General features: G+C 34.6%; 4 protein-coding genes across 4 annotated transcripts; 2 read left to right on the top strand and 2 right to left on the bottom strand.

The window, feature by feature from the left end:
- Positions 1–1,180: 1,180 nt before the first annotated feature.
- LOC130623235 (uncharacterized) lies at positions 1,181–4,417 on the bottom strand. Its single transcript, XM_057438710.1, has 8 exons — positions 4,304–4,417; positions 3,812–4,212; positions 3,147–3,751; positions 2,871–3,097; positions 2,250–2,756; positions 1,919–1,946; positions 1,669–1,690; positions 1,181–1,331 (listed from the first exon to the last, which is right to left on the bottom strand). Exons 1-8 carry the CDS (start codon positions 4,415–4,417, stop codon positions 1,181–1,183), a joined length of 2,055 nt encoding a protein of 684 aa, XP_057294693.1.
- Positions 4,418–5,883: 1,466 nt separating this feature from the next.
- LOC130624202 (uncharacterized) lies at positions 5,884–8,055 on the top strand. Its single transcript, XM_057439776.1, has 3 exons — positions 5,884–6,492; positions 6,693–6,791; positions 6,901–8,055. Exons 1-3 carry the CDS (start codon positions 6,171–6,173, stop codon positions 7,959–7,961), a joined length of 1,482 nt encoding a protein of 493 aa, XP_057295759.1. The 5' UTR covers positions 5,884–6,170; the 3' UTR covers positions 7,962–8,055.
- A 5,884-nt stretch (positions 8,056–13,939) lies between these two features.
- Positions 13,940–16,849, bottom strand: LOC130624204 (uncharacterized). The gene is made up of 2 exons (XM_057439777.1): positions 14,665–16,849; positions 13,940–14,481 (listed from the first exon to the last, which is right to left on the bottom strand). Exon 1 carries the CDS (start codon positions 16,371–16,373, stop codon positions 14,970–14,972), a length of 1,404 nt encoding a protein of 467 aa, XP_057295760.1. The 5' UTR covers positions 16,374–16,849; the 3' UTR covers positions 13,940–14,481; positions 14,665–14,969.
- Positions 16,850–20,635: 3,786 nt separating this feature from the next.
- Positions 20,636–22,834, top strand: LOC130623234 (uncharacterized). The gene is made up of 2 exons (XM_057438709.1): positions 20,636–20,778; positions 20,811–22,834. The coding sequence occupies exon 2, from the start codon at positions 21,623–21,625 to the stop codon at positions 22,832–22,834; it is 1,212 nt and encodes a 403-aa protein (XP_057294692.1). The 5' UTR covers positions 20,636–20,778; positions 20,811–21,622.
- Positions 22,835–23,463: the final 629 nt, after the last annotated feature.

Raw genomic sequence — 23,463 nt, 5'->3', positions numbered from 1 at the left:
ACTTAAATACATTAAACAAGAAGGATGAAATTTTCGTACATTTTTTGTACACTTTGTAAGATATGCCATTTAGCCCAGGAGCTGAGGCGTTCCTACGCGTATATAAAACACTTGCGAAATCAGAAAATTTGAAAGATGTGGCTGAGAAAGCTTTCTTGATCTGCGGAGGTGGTGGAAGACCTGGAAGAAGGGGAAGAGAAGAGTCGTGAAAATTATCAGATAAGCTAGATAATTTATGGTTGTCCAGAACAGACTGTTCAACACAAAGACGAATATCTGATTTAGGGTTAAGCAGGTCCTTTCCTGCTTTGTAGGGATCATTCCTAAAAACCTTTTGGGCGTTCTTAAAGCTCCACTTTCTTCTTCTTCGTTTCTCACCTCGACGCATCACCCTTATTTTTATTCTAACTTGTTGCAACAGTTCTTGCAAGGCAGTTAGTTCCTCCTTGATGGTTGATGAGGCAATCTGCGCTAACAGAACATTTTTCTCCTTAACCAGATTAATGGAACGTATTGTACGCCTGTTAATACTGGCAATGTTTTTTGTTTTATTTGAGGAGCGGCAACCAAATATTTTTGAAGCGTCTTCGTAAATTAAAGTTTCGAGTGTTTTAACTTTCTCAGAAATGGATAGATTGGTACAAGCCTTTAGCTTGCTATGCACAGCACTGTCTAAGTCACTCCAACGCTTATGTTGTCCTCCACCATTATGAACCTATAACCACCACCGTTTTTTTTGAGACACAATAACAGCACGGCCTTTTTCAACATCGAATCTTTTCCACCGAACATGAACCTAGAACGTCAAGAAGTTCTCCATATAGCTACATTGCAATAAAATTTGTTTAAAAAAGGATCAAAAGCTTACAATTTTGTGGTAGCTAGATACCTGCGAGTTAATTTTTCACGTTTTTTCGCCTGATACACTTGTTACAGACTTAAGCTATTAGTCACCCTATAGCTACATAATATAAGGAGAATTTCAGACATGCAAACCTACTTGACTTGTGCTATAAATTCATGACGACATGCAAATACCAAAAGCTTGGTAGTATACTTAGATTAGAGTAAAAAAATACCTTCCTTTCTTCAACTTTTCGTTCATTTTCTCCCTTCCTCCTGATTTTAAGTATTAAACCACTTAATCTTGCTTCTGTATTCCTCCTATTTTCACCAACCATTATCTATTTGCTAAAAATCCCTTTCTGCTGTTCCCTTCACGTGTGTTTATATTTGTATGTCTACCATTTTTACATCGCGATTCTCCTCCAGCTGTTCCGGCATTCAAACAGTCTGGGTCTAACTTTGAAAGTTTTTGTAGGTCCTCGGCGCTGTGAAATCAAAGAAGGTCTGGTTGAAAATGAGATGGTCTGAGTTAAAAATTGGGAAGGTCTGAGTGAAAATTGGGAAGGACCCAGTGACACCTCAGGGCCATCGTAAGACAAGAATCAGTAGTTAAACCGGCAAGTAAAATTAATTACACAATGTATCCAACATCTTCAATAAGTGTAAACCAAATAGGTCAAAATTCAAAAATTCTCTTTGCAACAGTACTTCGGAAGTTACTAATGTGCAATTATTTCTCCAAAAAAACACATTATTATTAATTATTAACAATTATTATTAACAATTATAATTTTACAGGTTGACTACGTCAGAAATATTTACAATCCTGGTATCAATGTAGGACCTGTTAAAATAAAAAATAGTAATAAATGAAATTTTAAAATAGGTAATAATTTAGGTAATTTTTTTTTCTATACATATTATACAAAAACAAATAAATAAATAAGGTAATCGAAAATAAATAAATTAATTAGATAGGTGAGATGGAAAAAAGCAAACTGGTACACTGATGACGTAAGAATGGGATAGCACGAAAATTATTTTACACTGCTTAGTCAAAACACTCACACACAGGCAACAAAATCAATAGAGAGAGAATCCTAGAACAAAATGAAAGGCAATTAGGATACAAAAGTGATTCAAATTGGATCAAATAGCATGAGACAAACAAAGTTATGGAGGAAAGAAATTAAACAATGCAAGAAAACCAAAAATCAAAACAAAATATACATAGTAACGATACTAATAGAATGACCAGAAAAATATATACATATAAATTACTACACTGCTAAGTCAAAACATTCTCAGGCAACAAAATCAATAAAGAGAGAAACTTAGAACAAAATGAAAGGCAATCAGGATACAAAAGTGATTCAAATTGGATCAAATAGCATGAGACAAACAAGGTTTGAGGAAAGAGACAAATTAACTACGTTGATATTTCTTTTAAAAATAATAAATGACTTTTCGTTTCTCAAAGGTAAATCAAGTTTATTGAACAGCAAGGTTCCTTGATAACAAGTGGTTTTGCGACCAGCTTCGGTTCGAACACGTGGTACTCTGAGTAACGATTTGTTACCACGTGTGTTGATTCGATGTTCTATAAATTCGTATTGAACATTTTGAATTGGTTCCAGGCTGTGAATCGATTTAAATACATCGGTTACCATTTTTCGATTTCTTTGTAGATCAATTTCCGGCCAGGACATTGCAGAATCTGTGCCAATGATCCTTTTTGCTCTATTTTGTTGCGCTTGAAACTTAATTTTCCAGGTTAAGTTCAAGCCAGAAAATAGAGGGTAGCAATAATGAATCAGTGGATTTATCATCGATTTGTAGATAGTTTCTGCCACCGTTGGTGGTAAAGTATAACGAATTCGACTGAGCAATGTAACACGTGAGCATATTCTCTTGTAAACCGAATTATAATGAAAATTCAAATTCAAATGTTGATCTTAATGTTACTCCAAGATATTGGTACGATTCAGGTCGGTTCAATTCTACAGTATTAATATTGATCAAACAATTTGGTTGTTTGGATGGACGGGAACCATATATAATACAAATTCAGTTTTTCCTTTTTTAAGGTTAAGTAGCAAACAATTGTCGTTCACCCATCTTTGAACAATTTCAGCTTCTTCATTTATAAGTTTCTCGATGTTGGATGATAATTTGTCGGAAAAATATAGTACAGTGTCATCAGCATACATCAACAAGGAACATATGGTAAGCTGGAACCGGAGGTCATTAACTAAGATAAGAAACAAAGGGTCCAAGAATGGAACCACCATGTGTTATACTTTCTACATTGGAATATACTCCTTCATACACGACAAGTTGTTTTTGATTAAACAAGTAGTTACTGAACCATTCAAGTTCAACTCCATTTATTCCATAGTAAGGTAACTTTTGCAATAAGCATGAATGATTGACGGTGTCGAATGCTTTCGAAAAGTCCATATAAAGAACACCAGTATATTTACCTCCGTCAATGTTGTGTCGAATGTGATCAACCAATTTTGAAACCGCATGTTGTGTAGATCGATTGCGACGAAACCCATATTGGCAAGAACTAAGTAGGTTATTGTTCTCTAAATGGTCTGTAATTTGATGACAGGCAATTTTTTCTATAACTTTGGATATAACATTCAGGACAGATATCGGTCTATAGTTGTCAAAAGAGTTCCTTTTTCCTGAAGATTTATACAATGGTGTTACTTTTGCAGTTTTTTCAGCTGTAGGAAAAGTTCCTACTTTAAAACTCCAATTTATCAAGAATGATATCGGTGGTGCAAGTTCTTCAGCGGCATCCTTGACCAACGAACTTGGAATGTCATCAACACCAGATGCTTTTGATCTTCTTATTGATTTCAGAATCGGTAAAACATCGTCAACAAAAACTGGACTGAACTTAAAAGTCACTTTTTAAAGGTTCACGCATCTAAGGTAGCTTTGACATAGAAACGTTTTCCATGTAGAGTTCGAAATTGAAGGTATCTTCTTCGATAAAGAGGAACCAATAGTTGAGAAAAAGGGACAGAAATTATCAGCAATACGCTTTTTATCTGTTACGATAAAATCATTAATTTTAAATGATCTACTCGGGCTTTCCTTTTCCTTTGAGGGATAACATTTTTTGATTTGGTTCCAGAATTGCTTTGAATGATGTATGTTTTCTTTAAAAACATGTACAAAGTTAGATTTGGCATGACGTATAGCGTTTGTTACATTATTACGCATACGTTTATGAGCGGACCAATCGATTTCCGCATTAGTACGTTTCGCCCCTCGGAGATAATAGTCACGAGCATTCATTTTAAGTTTAATTTCTTTCGTCATCCATGGGTTATCCTTGCCACGAATTTTCTTTTCAATTAAAGGTGCATGAATATCAATTATTTAATAACATAACTCTTAAATAAATCCCAAGCAGCGTTAACATTTGGTTGCGATAGACAGTTCCTCTGTATTGCACTCTGATTTTGCTACGAATGTTAAGGTCTGGATCTTTGTAATAACACAGAGCATCATTAAGGAGATCCTCATAATCAATTTTATTTTTATTTTTCATTGCACATTGTCGCTGACAAATATTCCAATTGCTGAGAAAGAGTTGGCCCTTTCTCTGACAACATAATCACAGTTTCTTCAATTGAATCTTGATTACTCTTCAAAGAGTTCTATAAATGTGATAATGATTTATCAAGAAACAATTCAGACAGTTTTTGGATCTTCTCTTGAGAACTAAACATTTTAGAACCAGATGCAAATGATCCATCATCAGAAATATTTTGGAAATCAGAAATCATTTTTTCTGATTTAGAATAATTACATACGCATTTGCTAGAAGCTTTCATAGAAAGGTCCAATGCAGAAGTTTTACTTTTACAACTTGGCTTAGTTTCTTGACTAGCAATACAGTAAATTTCTTCAAATGGTGATTTAATTACCAGAGGGAGCAATGGACTGGTTGAAAGATCATCATCATCATTTGTCTTTTCGTAATCAATAAGTGTGATAAGATCAACCTTTAGCCTGCAGCACAACTTTCCCTGACCTATAAGTGCTTTAACTGCATCAAAGTTCCAATTGAAATTTTCACCAGTTAAAGGAGAACTGATGGTATTTTCTTCTCTTTTAATAAAATGAAAGTTGTTTTCTACCATAAGTGGGTATTTAACTTTAAAGATGGCCAACAACTCCTTGCGAATATCTTGTTATGTATGGTGTTGTTGAATTTCAATTAATCCACTAATTCATCATCTGAAAGATTTGTATAGCCTGTAACTTCTTTGATTCCCATTTCCTGTACCCTCCTGTACACCGTCCACCTTGATACAAGTTGCATAGCAGAAATTTGTTTCCAAGAATATCTTAACTCACGAAAATGAACAAGTGTCTTCACTTATGCAATATTTAGGTCTTCCAGGCCCTGTAATAGTCTGGTCCCGACCACTTGCATACAATGCAAGATGTGGTGACACATTATAAGACCGTCTATCAAGTTCTTAATACACAAGCCTGAACTGTGCTATCAAAGTTGTGATGACTTCAGTTGTTATTAGATCGTTGAGTTATTAAACCAGTAATAGCAGTTTGTTTTCAATGTTTTGTATCAGCAATGATAACTCATTTAAAAAACTGCACCAGTGATCCTTCCCCGTTCCATCCATTATTGAGTAATGAATATTTTAATCTAAAAATGATCATAACATTATTTTACATTACATCAAATTAACATGAGTTTCATTAATTGCTGTCTTCCCCGTTTTGGGAGAAGAGGGCAATATCGTCAGTTTATTAGTTTTTTTAAATAGCTAGGAAGAGGATAGCTACCCCTGAGAATTGCTACTTACCTCTGAATTACTGACTGTAGTGCAGAAAAAAGGGCTGGCGCAAGTCATAGAGAGGCAGCTTTCAGAAACAAAAGTTGTGAGTGGGGCTAAAGCTAGCTAAGCTCTTTTCTGACAGGAGGGAGGGAGAGATACCAGGTATTTTGCTCTCTAATAGAAACAATAACTCTAAAAATAAGAGTGTACACAAAATTAGCTACAACAAACCAAGGAGGTTTAAAAAGAAGGAGAGAGAACTCTTTTATTTCTATTGAAATCATCCGTGTCTCATGTTTACTTTTCTCTATTGTTCTTACATCGAATTCTGTCAATCAAAATTTGAAATCTCGCGCTTAAATTAATAAATTAGCCGTTGTCTTTTGTTACTATTTGCATAAATTATGAGCCCGCGGCTATTTTTCTCTCAGCGGTAAATGCTTGTTAGTTGATAAATTTGTCGTTTTTACATATCATAAACAAGCAAGAAGCGAAATGGCAGGCGAAGACGTTAAAAATATAATAGAATTGGATGATGACTTTTTTGTGACGGAAGAAATGTTGTCAGATTTTACTGTTTACGAAAGTTGTGAGGTGGAAGTATCGTTTGTGGAAGATCTGTTGGAAGAAGAAAATGAAGTAGATGCTGGATATTTGGGTATTCCTCAAATAGTATTCGTTGATGAAGAAGATGTGGACATGGTGGTTGATAACAACAGTACCAAAAATGTGAAGTTTGTGTGCAGCAAGTGCAAAAAACAGTATTTTAAAGAAGCTTACTACAAGAAACATACTCTGATATGTAAAAAGCCAACAGGTAATGCTTCAGTTTAATAAAGTCATGTTTTCTTTAAAACACCATTAGCTAGCTAGCTATAATGTTTTGTTTTTTGACTCTGCATGTAGATTTCATAGAAAAGCTATTGTATTATCATCATTTGATATGCTTTTTGTTGTTGTTGTCTTGTTTTGTTATCACAACTGTGTTCTGATGTCAACTCTGTATTCCAATAATAGATCCAGAAACAACAACAGTGGCAAGAAAAACTCTTGATGACTCAAAAAATAAATCAACTACAACAATTTCCACAAAACAAGTTAAATCAAAATCGAATCGTAAGTATTCATTCATGAACTCTGAGAACATAAGGAATTTTTTTTTGCTATATATAGAGCAAAATATTGTGAACTGGTGGTATAAACCTTTTTTTTTGCACCCTTTTAGAATCTTTATCCATCACCGATCATGAGCTGCAGCAAGAAAAAATGAATTTTGTTCGTGATGCTATGGTTAAAATTTCAAAAGACCCAATCAATAACATTGTTGTGAAAGGATTCAAAACACCTGGAAATCGTGTCAAAGAATTAGCCAACTCAATTTTGAATGCTGGGAGTGATGTTTTGGACATTATTTCTGAAAATGTAGTGTGTCGCATATTTAAAGAATTGCAAAAATCTAACCTACTGACTGGTTCAGGAAAAGAATCTCTTTGGAGAAAAGTGCATGAACTTGCACAAGACGATAAATTCAGACAACATTGGAAACATGTATTACCTAAAGGATACTGCATTGACAGTCAAGAATTCTCTATGTTGTTGCAGAAATTTGTTATGGAGTTAATAAAAATACTAGTAGCTCATGAAAACAAAAATCGACATGTCGAAAAAAGTCTTGACTTGAAACTCACAACTGAGGAACAAACTGTTCTGTATTATGTTTCAGGATACATAATTTTCTCGCTACGTAAAAAATACCAAAGATTAGCAGATTCGAAAAACAAAGTTGTTGCTGTGGCTGCATTGCAGTTTCTGAACTCATTGAAAGTTTCAGGTGATGATAAACTGCAGGTATATAGTTTTCTGGATTATACAAGATCTTGGGTGGACCAAGTCAGCAGAGGATACCTGATAAAAGTCAATGATGACATGTTTATTTTTTGCAGAAGAATTGAAAACGTTATTAGAAAAGTTTTAAATTTGAACATGTTGAAAAAATATAAAGGAGAAGATATACGGGAACTTTTCGAAAATGAACTTATGAAGGACTCTTTAATTGATCAAGCCTGGGTCATACTTTCACGGTATCTTGGAAATGAGAAGTTATCGAAAATTCTCAAAGCTCAGATCATTAAAAAATGGTGTGACATCAGAGCAAAAGCATATGTCACTGCATATATACAAGTAGTTCGACGCAAACTTGCTTCTCTAGCATCGGAGAAAAAAGAGAAGTTGACTGTAGTCTTATCTAAAAAAGGTGAACCAGCAATGAGAAAAAAACTTAACTAATTGTCATAACATTTTTACCTATAACTTGTTTTAATTTCTATATATCTTTTCCATGTATATAACTGTGTTTCTTAGTAAAATAATCATACCCTTATTATGTTTGTACTATTTTAAGGGTTTTTTTCGGATTGAGTAAGGATTCAATCTCGCTGAAGCTGTTTATTTTAAATCTAAATTTTTGCCAAGATTTGTGAACTTCACTCTCATTTCTTTTTTTTGTGCTACTTCTTTGTTCAGTTATGCACATTGGCAAGCGTTAAACTGAATAATGCTGCGAGATCAAAACTCTGCGCGCTTTGCTAGAAATTTAATAGATCATAAAAACGCGGAGAAATGGTCGATGGATAGGCTAATCAAGATGGTATGAAACAACATGCTTTTTATCAGCTGGAGGGACCCTGAAAAATAAGTTGCGCGTGCATAATTACCGACGCAAATATTCTTACGCGAGAATCGCTACTTAAAGCTGACCGCAACCTCGGACCTAGGATTGCCGCATCGGATGCTCTATGCCTGACTGTGGCCTGATGAAATCAACTCACTTTTTGATTATTCCATTTGATTAAATTTTTTGCAAACAAGTTTTATATCTCACACGGGTATCGAACTCTCTTTGCAAACAAGTTTTACATCTCACACGGGTATCGGGTATGTTTTATTGTGGTTTGTATACACCCTTACACCAAGAGGCCTTTGTCACGTTCTTTTTTTAAATCAACATAGTCCCGAATAGCGAATATTAATTTCGACACTCCTTCGCATGAATTCTTGTTGGGAATATAATGAAACTTGTCCCCAGGGTTGTTCTACATATCGCGAAGTGAGTATGTAAAAAAGCAAAACAAAACTGTAATATTTATTCACGTATGGCGGATCCATTCGAAATGAAGATAAAAGAAATTCCGTAATAGTTGTAATTTCCCGATGACATAAATAAAAATTACATAGCAATAATAAAGTAGCAATCCTAAATTTTTTTAATCTCAATTATTTTCTAAGATTTGATGTTTTCAAAAAAATGTTTCAAATCAAAGTCAAAATCGTACTCCACTAAAAATATTTGCAAAAGATGTGACTCAAAAGACAAGGCACTAATAACAAAACAACTTCTATGTTGAAAAAGCGTAATGGAAAAAATGTCTGACATACTCAGAAAAAATATAAATAAAATAGTCAAACAATCATGTTTCCAAAAGTATCAATATATAAATAACTATCTCTTTCTTTTCTGTGGAAGTTTCCTCATATCATTTACGTCTAGGTGAATCTGATTTTGATTACCACGTCGAGTGTTTCCACGTAGATCTCTGATCAACTCAGATTTCATAACAAGCAAAGAAAGTTCTTGTTGGCCAAATTGATAAAGTGTTGGGTTGTCACATGTACCACCACTTCGTCTTTGACGAGCGAAATGTTCCTCCAATGGATCTTGTGAGAATTTCTCGCTCAAAATCATCTTGACATTTGGACTCTGGAGAAGTAATTTGGTCAGTTCCACGAATGATTTCACTATGGACAAAGATAAAAAAAATATACATTTATAGAACAACACCGTTTGTCCATGAAACATTGCCTGGAACCACAATTGCAGAAAAATGTAGATTTTTTACCTGTTATTTTCCAACCATTTATCGTCTGTTTGCTCAATAACAATTTTTTTTTTTTTTTTCTCCCATACACATGGATAGAGCTGATCAGAGGTAAATCCCAATGATGCGAAATATCCAAAAGGATACACCAGAGATGAAACAATTCCTCGAACCATAAACACTATCACATAGGAAGCAAAGTGACGATCATTCTCTGATGATCCCTCAGCACGTTTTTGAAATTCAACTAACTCATCGTTAATATCCCCCATATCAGTGAAACCAACCAATTGTCCAGTTGACTGTCGGAACACCAAGTCAGCTTTTATTTTCATCTCATCATAAATAAGCGAAACGTTTTTTTGGTGATCATCCAGAGTTGCAATTTTACTATCCACTATTAATCTTTCAATGACATCTGGATTGAATCCACACATTGGATCAGTGAAGTTTATGTATTTTTTAAGTGTGTCAATATGTGGGAGTTTTAAAAAATTCAAATTCGGATTTCGCAAATGTTTATATGCTGCTGGTGAATGGTGGTATAAACTGAGGCACCACCTAATAATTAGTGGGTGCCATCTCATGCCATTAGGTGAACTTTTGGAAGCCATTTCTTTTTGTTGCTCCCATAACAACCACTGGGGACTGCCTTCGGGTATTTCAGGACATGTTTCCTCATTGCAAACAATATTTTTTATAAATTCGTGTTGCTCATCATCAACATGGATGCATTCTTTCTCAGTAATTTTTCTTACCCAAGATGATAATTGGGCAACTTTCTTTATTGCTCTCTGTTTTTCTCCCTGAGTATTGCGATATCTTTCCTCTAGTTCTTCTCTGGAAAGATATCGAATGTTTGTATGTGAGGAATCAAGCACAGAATCATCACTTTTCCGTCTACTTCTAACTTTTTTAACTGTTGGTTTAAAAGAATTGCACATACTACATACAGATGAAGGTTTTTCAGCTAAAAAATGACAGTTGGTATGGCGTATTGTTTTAAAATTGTCTTCATCAAATCTGACCATTTTATCGTCTTCAACAAAAGCTACTGGAAATGTTCCACTCTGATTCATGAATGGCTGTTCGAAATTACATCTCGACTTGATTACATCTTCATAACCTTGTAACCCCGTGCAAACACTGACTGACTTCCAGAATGACGAGAAAGTTGAAATATCATCATTTTTCAAAACACATGGCAGAGTTTTTGTTAGTTGTATTGTTTCTTTCTCCATAGGTTTCCCATATATGGAGAAATCCCAACCATTGCTGTTGTCTATACGTATTGTAAGCAAATGGTTTAATTCTTTTTCATTTTGACAAAGGGTATAGACACGTTTATAGTTATCCGATTTATCACATATACTAAAACCAACTTTCTTCATACTCACATCTAATTCCAGTATTTTTAAGCTGTCTTTTCTGTTTACAGCATAATTCATGCACACACAATTTTCATCCACATGAGGGTAAAATGATGCAGCAGTACCAATTATTTTTTTTGACGTTTTCATCTCATCTAATTTTCTTCTACATCCATTACAAGTAAATTTAGGAAATACACAAGGATCTTCTTGTTCACAATTTATTCCATATATAGATTGAAACACTTCACTGTAAATATCACAAGATTTAAAATTAACGTAATGTTTACTTTTCACAATTTTCTTCCCACACAATCTACATAGCTTTTGAATATACTCTGAATGTGAAGCAGACATGTTGACACAGCAAAATTCAAATATGAATACTTTATTTTTCAAAAAAACTTCATAAAAAACCCACAAAGGTGTCAAGGGAATTAAAAAAAAATGTGAACCACTTGCCAGCTGGTTATGTAACACCTAATAAAAAAACAATTATAAACTCAATTCAATATATATTCAAAACATACAGCTGGTGTGAGAGAAAGAAAGAATATACATAAACAGAAAATCTACTCCCACTGGGGAAAAAAGAAAAAAAGTTGCTTAAAACTTTTACCTAAATATACATAATTAGAACTAATAATTATTTTCTTTTGTTCCATGACAATGGAAAACATCACCGAGTGCTGCGACGTGCTGCGACACCCTACCGAGAATTCGTCTACTTCGAGAGTAAAAAAAACAATTTTATAAATAACCCCTCCTGACGAGACCTGCACAAAAACGTTAATCAACCCTTTAACTAACATTTTCCCAGGAGGGGACATACGAAATAGTTTATAAGTTGTAAAACTTTACGATCTCCCAAGGCAGCTTTTCGCACTTTGAAGGCACTTTACTCCTTCCGCGTCCTTATGGAAGTGGAAAAACAAACTTCACCCTCATTGAATCTTGTAGTTTAACTAAACTACATGTTTTCCTGCTCTTCCGCATTGCTGTAAGTGTGATTTTTAAGATTTATCTTTTCTCGTTAAAACACTCGTTTCAGAGTCGGTAGGTAAATATTGAGCCAAATCAGAGACACGGATCAGTTCAAAGGGGCGCCGAAACAATAAAAAATTGAATAGAAAATTTAAAGGGACGCCGCGAGTTCTCTCTCCTTCTTTTTAAACCTCCTTGAACAAACTAACTAACAGTAAACTACTTTATTTTGCAGGGATTTTATTATTATTTTGTGCTATTAAAGCCCTCTTAAGTTTAAGAAATTGTTTTACAGCTTGTAAAACTTTAAGCGTGGCTAATTGTTATCTTTTTTAATCTTGCTTCTCCTGTTTTATATTTTTTTGTAAAGAGTAGCTATTTTTTGGTCCTACAGTTTTGCATTTTGTAGCTAAGTAACTTAATACTTCTTTTTTATATTTAGTTAAGACTTTGGTGGGCTTTCTCAAGATGAAATTGTTGAATTCAAAGATGTTTTTAGCTACCTAGCTAGCTAATCTTGGCTTTATCACAAGATTGGGTGCTATTTTATACAATTTATAAAGAAACACAAAATGATTGCTTTGTTTATATATATACTAAATAAAATATTTATGAACAACTTTAGGTATTTCCTTCTAGCATGATAATCTAAAATGTTGAAACCGTCGACTCTGAATGACGTTTTATTTAATATATAGATGTCACATATTTGGCCCGAAAAACCTTAGGTCCAAAAGTGACCCTTTGGACAATTTCGGACAGTTTAATATTTCATCTACATCATCTTTAATGGTCTCAGAATCCAAAGTAATGTTTTTTATTCAGTTAATAAACAAATTTTCAGCATACATTCAGGCTCTATAGGCTGTTTTTCACATATTTCTCACATTTCACCCCAAAATAAACCTTTGGACAATTTCGGACAGACTAATATTTCATCTACATCATCTTTAATGGTCTTAGAATCCAAAGTAATGTTTTTTATTTAGTTAATAAACGAACTTTAAGCATACATTAAGGCTCCATAGGCTGTTTTTTACATATTTCACACATTTGGCCCAAAAATAACCCTTTGGACAATTTCGGACAGACTAATATTTCATCTACATCATCTTTAATGGTCTTAGAATCCAAAGTAATGTTTTTTATTCAGTTAATAAATGAACTTTAAGCATACATTAAGGCTCTTAAGGCCGTTTTTCACATAGTTCTCACATTTGGTCCAAATATAACCCTTTGGACAATTTCGGACAGTAATAAAATTAAGTAATTTTCATTCCAGATATTTAACCTAACCTGTGGACCATAAAAAACATGTTTTCTTAACTTTATTCCAGAGATGAATGATAATTTTTAAGTCATTTTAGACATTTTTATGGAACGCCAAGGCTGCCTTATTCGATGATTTCATTCGGTCATAAAACACTATTTGTCGCTAATTGTATTCGATTTTGTTAAAATTCATTCGATTTTGTAAAAATTCATTCGATTATGCGCTAAATTCATTCGATTATGCGCTAAGTTCATTCGATTATGCGCTGAATTCATTCGATTATGCGATGAATTCATTCGATTATGCGATGAATTCATTCGATTATGCGATGAATTCATTCGATTATGCGCTGTTTGCATGTGATAAATTATTCGATGCGCTGAATTCATGCGCTAAATTATTCGATGCGCTGTTTGCATGCGCTAAATTATTCGATGCGCTGTTTGCATGCGCTAAATTATTCGATGCGCTGTTCGCATGCGCTAAATTATTCGATGCGCTGAATTCATGCGCTAAATTATTCGATGCGCTGTTTGCATGCGATAAATTATTCGATGCGCTGAATTCATGCGCTAAATTATTCGATGCGCTGTTTGCATGCGATAAATTATTCGATAGTTTTGGCGCCTCAATCAAAATTAAAATTAAAAAATGGTAACCTCTGAATTTCTTAGAAAATTAACAATTTCGCGGGAACACTTTACCATAGTGTTACGATTAAGCGTCAGTCTAATCTTGCAAAGTACATCGAAAATTTCTGAAGAAACTACGGAACATTTATTCTCCTATAATATAAGAAAATGAATACAAACGATAAGAGCTAAAATATAAAAAATATTCTCTCTGAATAAAACAAAAATTAAGTGTCCCTTTGGAAAGGGACACCGTAAACAAAACGAAGTTTACAAGTAAACAACTACCAATTATAAAATAAGTTTTGAATCAGTGAAAAGGTAACGAAAGAAAGCATAAATGTTTGCATTTAATCACAAGAGTTAAGTTCCTAATAGGCATAAATAATAAAACTGTCGACGACTTTTAAATTTGTCCAAAAAATCGACTAGAAAAGGCTAAGTCATATAAACCGAACAGAGCGTTTTCGTCTGGAAGGGAAATAGCATTACTTTCCATTGGTAATTGCAATTGATTAATGCAAGTGTTACTTGTCGGAAGAAATCGACCTTCTTCCATCACCGGAACAAATTTTATCGAAGGGGCCAGTGCAAATCCTAACAAAGGCTCTTCTTCACTTCCAGTGACAAACCTTAGTACATCGGGAAGCGAAACACCCGAACGTTTTCCACCTAAACAGTAACAAAAATAGAAAGTTTATATATAGATATTTCTTCCGCACATAATTTCTTCCCTTAAGGTAGCAGAAGCCAGCTTCCTTTGTGAAACTCTGCTCATACAAAATAAAAAATGTTTGGCTATTTAGTTTATAGAAAAGCGGAGCGAGCGCGTGGAAATTTAAATTTGACACTTACCATGTGCTTGCCTCAAATATTTCATTAATGACGGATAAAGCTTTTTCTGCCTGTAATGTTCGTTTGACCCTTCAGCTGCCCATTTTGGCTGAAGCAAGTTGACCAGTTTTTTAAAAGTGAAAGTAGCATTAGGATTGGGTCGGAAAAGGTGTAGCATGATAGGAAAGGCTTCCACAATCTGAAAGCAATGATAACTAATTATAATGATAAATAAACTCATTGAGTGTAGATGTAAATACAATGCTCAACAGATCTTTTCCTTATGTATTCAGTTTCTCCATTCTCTTTGTTTTGTGCATCTGCCATTAATAGCTGTTAATTCCACTGTTCTCATGTTTAGAATCATCCGTTATAGTTTCTGAAAGCTCTTGAAAACAATTTTGACTTATCTGCTGATGAAAAACAAAGATTGGTCTCTCATTCCCCTCAGGTTCTTCCTCTTCAGTGGATAAATAGCCTTCTACTCCATAAAGTTGATCAACCTCATGAGGGGCAATACCCACAGGATTGGTCATCTGTCCAGAAACCCACAATCTGATGGGAGAAGAGTTGACTGTTCTCAATCGGTGAGTAGACCATGCTTGTCTCCACCATTCAAGCTTAGCAACAATTAGGGGCATATATATATAATGCAATGCAGACAAATGCAATCCATTTGTCGCATCTAAAATACCTTTGTCTTCCATAAAGTAAAACAGGTTATAGAAATAAGACAACACTCCACTAAAAATGTCTCTCCAAAGTCTTTCCACTCTTTGGTTGTGTGTACTTTTACCTGCTATCACACTTCGCCTGTCAGTTCCACGCTTTTCTAGCATGTAATCTGCTACGAGAACATTTTCCTTCCCTTTGTCACACCTCAATCTGCTTGGAAGACCATATTCGCCGACTGCGAATTGAAAACATTGAAGAATAGTGTCCGATTTATTGTTATCGGTGCAAAATAAACCGACAGGTAACCGGCTAAACCCATCAACGATCCCAGTAGTTATAAAATACCAGCGCACCAATTTGTGGTTTGTGTCTATATGCCACAAGTGGTTTGGCCCTTGCACGTTATAGATTCGACGGTGCAGCCTCCTTTTGCTTCTAAACTGAATACCATCTTTATCAATTCTCTGCAAACTTTCTCTTAGCACTTGCCTTTGAATTCGTATCCCACGTTCCCTTAACAGTTCTCGTAACATAACTTCGCCACAATTAGGAAACTCTTGAGTCACAGTGCTCAGAATTGAATCACACTCTTCATTAGACATTTCTGTAAAGTTATGCTTTTTAAGCCCATACTCTTCCATTCTTCTATAAATTGTTCTTTCTGAAACGCATAAGATATTGCTGATCTCCGAAATAAGACAGCCGTCATTGAGTAGGTTTTGTAGGACTTCTTCAGGTATTAGGAATTTTGGAGCTCCTCCATTTTCCCACTTTAACTTTTGTGGTTTAATTCCACCAAAGCTGCAAAATTTTACCCTCAAGTTCATTATAACTCCATTATCTGTTACACCTAAGCTTTCGAAATGCTTTAGAGAAAGCTTTGGTATCAAATCAGCGGTTATATTTTCTTCACTAAACTTCAAAATAAGGTGTTTCAATCCAAGTTTCTTTAATATAGCTCGTGTTCTTTCGTCAGCCATATTAATTTTGTAATCCTTGAGTTTTGATTGAGGCGCCAAAACTATCGAATAATTTATCGCATGCAAACAGCGCATCGAATAATTTAGCGCATGAATTCAGCGCATCGAATAATTTATCGCATGCAAACAGCGCATCGAATAATTTAGCGCATGAATTCAGCGCATCGAATAATTTAGCGCATGCAAACAGCGCATCGAATAATTTAGCGCATGCAAACAGCGCATCGAATAATTTAGCGCATGCAAACAGCGCATCGAATAATTTAGCGCATGAATTCAGCGCATCGAATAATTTATCACATGCAAACAGCGCATAATCGAATGAATTCATCGCATAATCGAATGAATTCATCGCATAATCGAATGAATTCATCGCATAATCGAATGAATTCAGCGCATAATCGAATGAACTTAGCGCATAATCGAATGAATTTAGCGCATAATCGAATGAATTTTTACAAAATCGAATGAATTTTAACAAAATCGAATACAATTAGCGACAAATAGTGTTTTATGACCGAATGAAATCATCGAATAAGGCAGCCTTGGCGTTCCATAAATTTTGGCCTAAATTTACCAATTTCGGACAGGTGTCCAAAAAAAATTTTCTTTTAATAATATGGACAATTTATCTAAGATTATTATTCTTTTTACAGAATATAAAAATCTTATTTTGTTCTTGAGATATCCTGTTTTAACTGAGAGGGTATATCGAATTATTTTTTCGTAGCATTTTTGTCCGCTCTGAAACAGCTGTGAATTGGAAGGCAGTCAATTGAAAAAAATTTTGCTGGCAGGACAGAAAGGCTAAAAAGTGTCCTGCGTCATGCAGCCGAGACACATGGTCAGCCATAACATTGTCCTTACCTGGCACATGAAACACCTTTAGACGAAAGATATAAGTTGCAGACAACCAAAAAAGTTGCCGTAGAAACTTCATCATAAGAGGGTTTCGAGTAGTGCCCTTGTTTAGCATGCTGACAGCAGCCGTATTATCACAATAGACATACATGGACCGTCTTATTGCGCCAAGAAGAAGCCCAGCGAGCAGCTGAGAGAACAACACACAATGCTTCCTTAAAATTGATGTGAAGGCAACTAAGTGATGGTGAATCTACCAACAAGTTTGAGTAGAACCAATCACCAAGATAGAATCCGCCTACAGCTGAGGAACAAGGATCAGTTTGTAATGCAGTGACTGGACGTTTGGTATTTCAGCATTTATGAATAGATTTAGGTCAACTTGATTTTTCCCAGGGGGTGCGATTTTAAATCAGATTGTAGAAAAGTTTTGCTACACGATTTTGTGTAATTTTTGATTTGTTGACGCGTTACGCCTTATCTTTTTTAATTATTCTTTTTTCTCTAAACTCTGTCTCTCATCGCCAATCTTCCATTTTTTTCCTTCTGCTTTTATCTTCTTTTTGATTTTTTTGTTTCCCTGTGTTCTTTTCTACCTTATGTTAGTCTGAAAGCTCAATGTATTCCTTGTAACAAGGAAGATTTGATATCACAGCAAACTCTTTAGAAAGTCAACATAAGAAATTGTAAATGTGGTCATACTAGTTCCTTCATATGTTGTTGTTTGCTTGCTCACGCATTGTGGTATACTTGCTATGACACTTGTTTTCGTTTGACGAAACTATTGTATACTACCATCTAGTTAACATGTCTGTGCTTTCCACTCCGAAATCTCCTACTGAGCCATCTATGCGAGCATCGTTTTACCTCTAGCTATTTCGGGATTCTTTGTCTTGGATTCATGCTGGTAAGGATCCGCAGCATACCGCTCAATTGACACCAACTGTTTCAATGTAATCGAGGGTCGTTAGACCAGTTCCATCATCACAGCTTGCTGTCTTGTTATCTCATAATCATCCAAGTCACAAAGTAAAGCAAATTTGACCACTAGCTTTAAGGACACATATCCCCAGGGCTTAAAAAAAGCTCCACTACCTACCTTGGTTTTGGTTTCCCGCTGGCTTTTCTTGCGCTTTTCGCTAGTATATGACATGAAATTCACTTAAAATTTAGGGGCGGATCTAGAGATTTTACAGCCTGGTTATTAATGAAACTGCGCAAGAGTTTTATTAGTAAACCAACCCTCAAATCGCTACAAATGCAAAGATAAAGTATCATGAAAAAACTTATCCTGAGTGCACATGGTCTTTTTGTCAAAGATACATAGTTATAAGTTGAAAATACCACATATAAATAAATATCACTAATAAAAACCATAATATAATCACTAATATCAATCACTAACAAACCAAAAATAACTCATTGACATCTTATTCTCCGTTCCATCATCGTCCAGTACATTTAGCAGCAACAATCTCTTTAGATATCGAACACCTAACCTGTTGAGGGGGTCACGAGTCATATGTTTTCTTTTTAAAAGAGCTGAGGTAAAAATATTTTAACCAGAATGAGAGTCAGCAAGGGGGCTTGACTACACTCAGTCTTGTCTTTGGAGAGTGACGACTCCACTTATTACCCCAGTCAGAAATAAAACAAAATCAAATAAAAAATAAGTTAGCAAGGGGGTTTGATCATACTAGGTCTTGTCTTTGGAGAGTGACCACTCCACTTATTACCCCAGTTAAAATATATATATATATATATATATATATATTAGCAGGGCGGTTTGATCACACATGATCTTGTCGAGAGTAACGACTCCACTTATTACCTGAGTTAAAAACAACGAATAGCACATTTGAACAGAAAGTGGTCAAAGCTTACTTTAGGAAGGTAGGGATGTCTAGTTTCCGCTGATGACCGTCCGCGGACCTGTTCGAGGTGACCCAGCTAGACATCCAGGGTACTTAGGTTCAGAAATATGGGTCGAAACCTACCTGCCCTTTTTAAAGTTTCTGTTCATCTTTTCAAATGTGGTGTATCCTTTTTATTTTTTTATATTTTTGTAATTAATTCCTTGTAAAAAGGGAGAGTTGTGCTTTTAGAGGCATGTTTCTCTACAGGAGTACAACCTCTACCTTATTTCCAAAGACCTAACAGGTTGAGTTCATCATTTCGGTGGCTTGCCACCTCTTTGTAAATTATTTTCTTCCATAATATAATATGAATATGAGCTAACGATACACGTAAGAAACTTTCCTGAATTATATAATAAAGTAGGTTAAAAAACGGAGAAAATAAAGTTGAGAGTGGAAGCTTTGAGTATTTTTCTATAAGTCGTCGCAGTGCTGATATTGACCAGAACCAACTGAGTTTCCTTTCCCTGTCGAATTTTTAGGTCGCCTGATGGATGGCTCGATCTCTGATAGGAAAGCAATTGACGAATTACACACAAAACATTTAGACAGCCTTCGTGTCATAAACAAATCTTTTTTCAAGTGCACGCAAAAACTGTGGATCCACCTGCTGATCCTAAGAATACAATGGTCCCTTCTACTTTACGAAGTATATATGAACGCAGCTAGTAAGTTAGAACAAAAGGTTTGCACTTATATCAGAAAGTGGCTGAAACTTCAAAACTGTACATCGAACACAAGCTTTTACTCATCAATTTCGCCTTGCCCGCTACCAATAAAAATTCTGAGCAATCTTTTAAAAGCCTCTAAAATAGCGGCCATTTGCTTTTGTGCGATTCGTGAGATCCTTTGGTGTCCCAAAATGCAAACGTGTTGAGTTCAGGATCATGGAAAGCAGCAAACGCAGCTCAAACAGCTGAAGCAGAACTCTACTTTAAAATCATCAAGGGTCACTCTCATATTGGGAAAAGCAGTACCCGCAACAAAGCAGTGCCATGCATATAGAAAGCTGGTCAGTGACACGTCCAAACAAATCGACGACGAATTATCCATGTCTAAAGCAATCCAGCTAGAAGTACAAGGTCAATGGACAAGATGGGAGAAATACAGTACTGTGAAAAGGTTTGTTAACATCGTGGTTCGTGTTTATTTCATGTTACGCACGAACCACGATAGCCCACGATACGTATTTTTTTAAAAATCGTGGACCTCACGATCATGTTTTGTGGACTACACGAACGAAAATTAAATATTACATCGTGACTACACGAACGAAAATTAAATATTACATCATCGTCCACGATAGATAACTTCTATTGTAAAACAACAAAGACCGTATTAGTTTATCAATTAAATTAAAAACCGACGGCAAAAAAATAAATTAACATTTTTTTGTTTTAATTCGTTGTTATAAGGCTAGCTATATAAAAGATTTTAATCCTTCGTGAATCAAGCGCCGTCCATAGGGTATTAAATAAAACTGTAAAATTTTAAATAATTCTTTCACAAATTTATTTCTATTTTTTTTTTAGAAACGCATCTCTGTTCTAAATAAAGGTTGTTTCATTTTAGTGTTACTCATCGTCACAAGCATGGTATATACAATCAAGCGACTTTATTTCATGAATTTAAATTTTAAGGTCAAATGAAAAAAAATTTATACGACTATACGTTCTTATAACAATACGGAAGTTTTTACGCACGTTCTTATAACAATACGGAAGTTTTTACGCAGAATATCCACTTCTTTTCCCATGGTTGCGCTTCAAAAAATATGAAAGTCAAGATACTTGTTCTTACGGTTTTTAAGCATATATACCTTACTGTCGCTAACGCTTTATTACTTGGTGAAACAGGTCTAATATTATCTGGCGATTTCTGGTTATTATACATTTTTTTTAAAAGAGCGAGGTTAGTATTTTTTTTACACTTTCTTTTTCCACGCCAGGGCTTCAACCCTGGGGGCGAGTTGATTTTTTTAAAGTTTTTTATAAGAGTTTTTTCGTAACCCTTTCTCAGCCTTAAATTTCCTTATTTGTTTTCTTCCAAAATATTAAAATTTTTAAATAGATTGTTAAAATTATACTATTAAAAATCTGTTCGTAAAAAGTAAAATAATAGATTCAGAAATAAAGTCGCATTGAACTGCTGATCACGTTCTTATGAACTATTTTTTTATAACAACAAAATACCTGCATCAGGTTTTACGTTCATAAAAAGTCCACGTGGCTTCTGTTATTGAATAATTAATTATTAATGATGTGAAGTTTCGAAGCATTTTCTGTACAAATAAAATAGACAAAAATGACCTTTTGATCATTAAAAAAATGTTTGAAAATAATATTTCTTTCATTAATTTTAGACTCATATTGCGCGGGATTTTAGGCTGAGCATGTTCTTATAAACTAATTTTTATTAGGAAATAATGTGTCTAATCATAGTCATAAGAAAAAAAGATAGTCTAGAGGCAACGACCACCGACATTGTTTACGCAATGTATCCTTAACTTAGGTAGGACGACCCTCCGATATTGCACGAAAGTTAAACATGGCGGCTTCAGCACAGGAAGATTACTTAGCTGGTGACGAACTTGATGACTTGTTTCAGTTACTTGATGGTGGTTTTCTTGACGATGATGCAATTTTTAATGCAGATGTGAACGCTGTAGTTACTGAAGTAATGGATAACGAAAAAAATAAAGCTGTTTATCGTTGTCAACATTGTGAAATAATTTGTAAATCACAACGTGGTCTTACTAGGCATTGCAATGTTAAACATACATCAGCAACTATCACAACAGATTCTTGTGACTCTAGTATTTCCATACCACAGCTGTCAAAGGAAGAACAATGTTTGAAGAAATTTCACCCCTTAACTTTAAAATTAATTGTAAATAAATGTGCTGATTCATGCTTTAAAGATTTGTGTTTGCCTGAAAATATTAGATGCTTGTTCTCGAAAGAAAATTTTTTATTTTCAACTGATGATGCTATTGAACTATGGAACAAGTTCAGACCAATGATTGAAAAATATTCTGGGGATGCTGAAGATTTTTACATGTATTTTTATGGCATGTTGAAGGAAAATATCCTACCATCAAAATTTGAAGAAACACGATTTAGCAATATTTTACTTGCAGAAGTGGCAAATCATATGTTGACCCATTTATCAGGCATTGGTAAAGATACACCCAAAGACCTACAGGTGGCAGAAATTTCAGAAAAAGAGCTCAAAAGTTTAGATTATCTTGGTGGATATATTCTTCACAAGCTACATTCTAGGTTTCGATTTTCAAAGGCTACTTTAACAAATCGCACACAATTTATTGCACTGCTGCAAGCATGTAAGGTTGATAGCGATGATTCTCAGACATATATTAATATTCGTGATCGTGGAGGTTTGTGGAGAGTAAACAAAAAAATGCAAGCAGTTTTCGTTAAATGTGAACAAATATTTCGGTTGTCAACTATTAATTTCCAAACCAAATTGGTATGTCACAACATAGTCCACAAGATGCTAGAAAACCCTTCAATTTTATCTAATTTTAAGAGGGCCTGTTATGAAGTGGAGCCACAAGTTGATGAAGAAGTTAGTTTAAACTTGTTGGAGCATATGTTAACATTGTTTACTAAAGTTCGCACCTTTTCATATGCTAAAGATATTCGTGAAAAACACAAGGCTGCTAAACAGAATTCAAAAAAACGTGCTTTGAGAGTTGAACTAAAGAAAACAGCTATTACTAAAGAACTGGGACATTAAATGTTTGCCAAGTCCTAGACATGGACTAAAAAAACTGTCAAAAAGGCTATTTTTATAGCCACAAATTTTCAAAAAACATGTTTTGGCTTTAACTTATATGTTTTATTCTACGTGCCTGATATATTTATTTACATTGTTTATTTAAACTTTATTATTGTTAAGAAATTAGGAACGACAGTTATTCACAGGTTTTGTCGATAACGCCAAATATTCTCAGTGACTTATAAATCACTGATTGCAAGTTTTTTTCCAAATATTTTTCAATTTGTAGAGTTGAAAAAAGTTCCAGGTGAAGTAAATACCATGTGTACCTACAAAATTTTGTTTTCTGCTAGAACCCTCCAGTCCCCAGTATAAAGGGGACTAAAGAATGTGACCAAAAATATTGATAGCCAGTGTAATGTTTTTTTTTAAAATTGTGGCTATAAAAATAGCCGGTTTGACAGTTTTAATTCATGTCCGGGATGTAGCATCTATTGAGAGTTTTTCTTTCTTTTTGGCAATAGACTATCATCAATAAGGTTAAATTTGCTACTACCTGAGGCACAAACATTTCCAGCAATTGGTCGTACAGAAAATTGGCTTTTGATGGTGTTATCATTATAGCCTACATCTCTCACTGACGGGTT

Source organism: Hydractinia symbiolongicarpus, chromosome 13 (assembly GCF_029227915.1).
Source record: "Hydractinia symbiolongicarpus strain clone_291-10 chromosome 13, HSymV2.1, whole genome shotgun sequence".
NCBI lineage: Eukaryota > Metazoa > Cnidaria > Hydrozoa > Anthoathecata > Hydractiniidae > Hydractinia > Hydractinia symbiolongicarpus.
This window is presented reverse-complemented; position numbering and strand designations above follow the sequence as displayed.

Bases quoted from the DNA above. Each gene is read 5' to 3' on its own strand.
- LOC130623235 (XM_057438710.1), bottom strand. From the start codon at position 4,417: ATGAAAAATAAAAATAAAATTGATTATGAGGATCTCCTTAATGATGCT. The intron at 3,098-3,146 runs GTATAACACATG...TTCTTATCTTAG, and splicing joins AGTATATTCCAATGTAGAAA to TTAATGACCTCCGGTTCCAG. The intron at 1,691-1,918 runs GTGTGTGAGTGT...TTATTTTAACAG, and splicing joins CTCTATTGATTTTGTTGCCT to GTCCTACATTGATACCAGGA.
- LOC130624202 (XM_057439776.1), top strand. From the start codon at position 6,171: ATGGCAGGCGAAGACGTTAAAAATATAATAGAATTGGATGATGACTTT. The intron at 6,493-6,692 runs GTAATGCTTCAG...TTCCAATAATAG, and splicing joins GATATGTAAAAAGCCAACAG to ATCCAGAAACAACAACAGTG. The intron at 6,792-6,900 runs GTAAGTATTCAT...GCACCCTTTTAG, and splicing joins AGTTAAATCAAAATCGAATC to AATCTTTATCCATCACCGAT.
- LOC130624204 (XM_057439777.1), bottom strand. From the start codon at position 16,373: ATGCGCTGTTTGCATGCGATAAATTATTCGATAGTTTTGGCGCCTCAA.
- LOC130623234 (XM_057438709.1), top strand. From the start codon at position 21,623: ATGGCGGCTTCAGCACAGGAAGATTACTTAGCTGGTGACGAACTTGAT.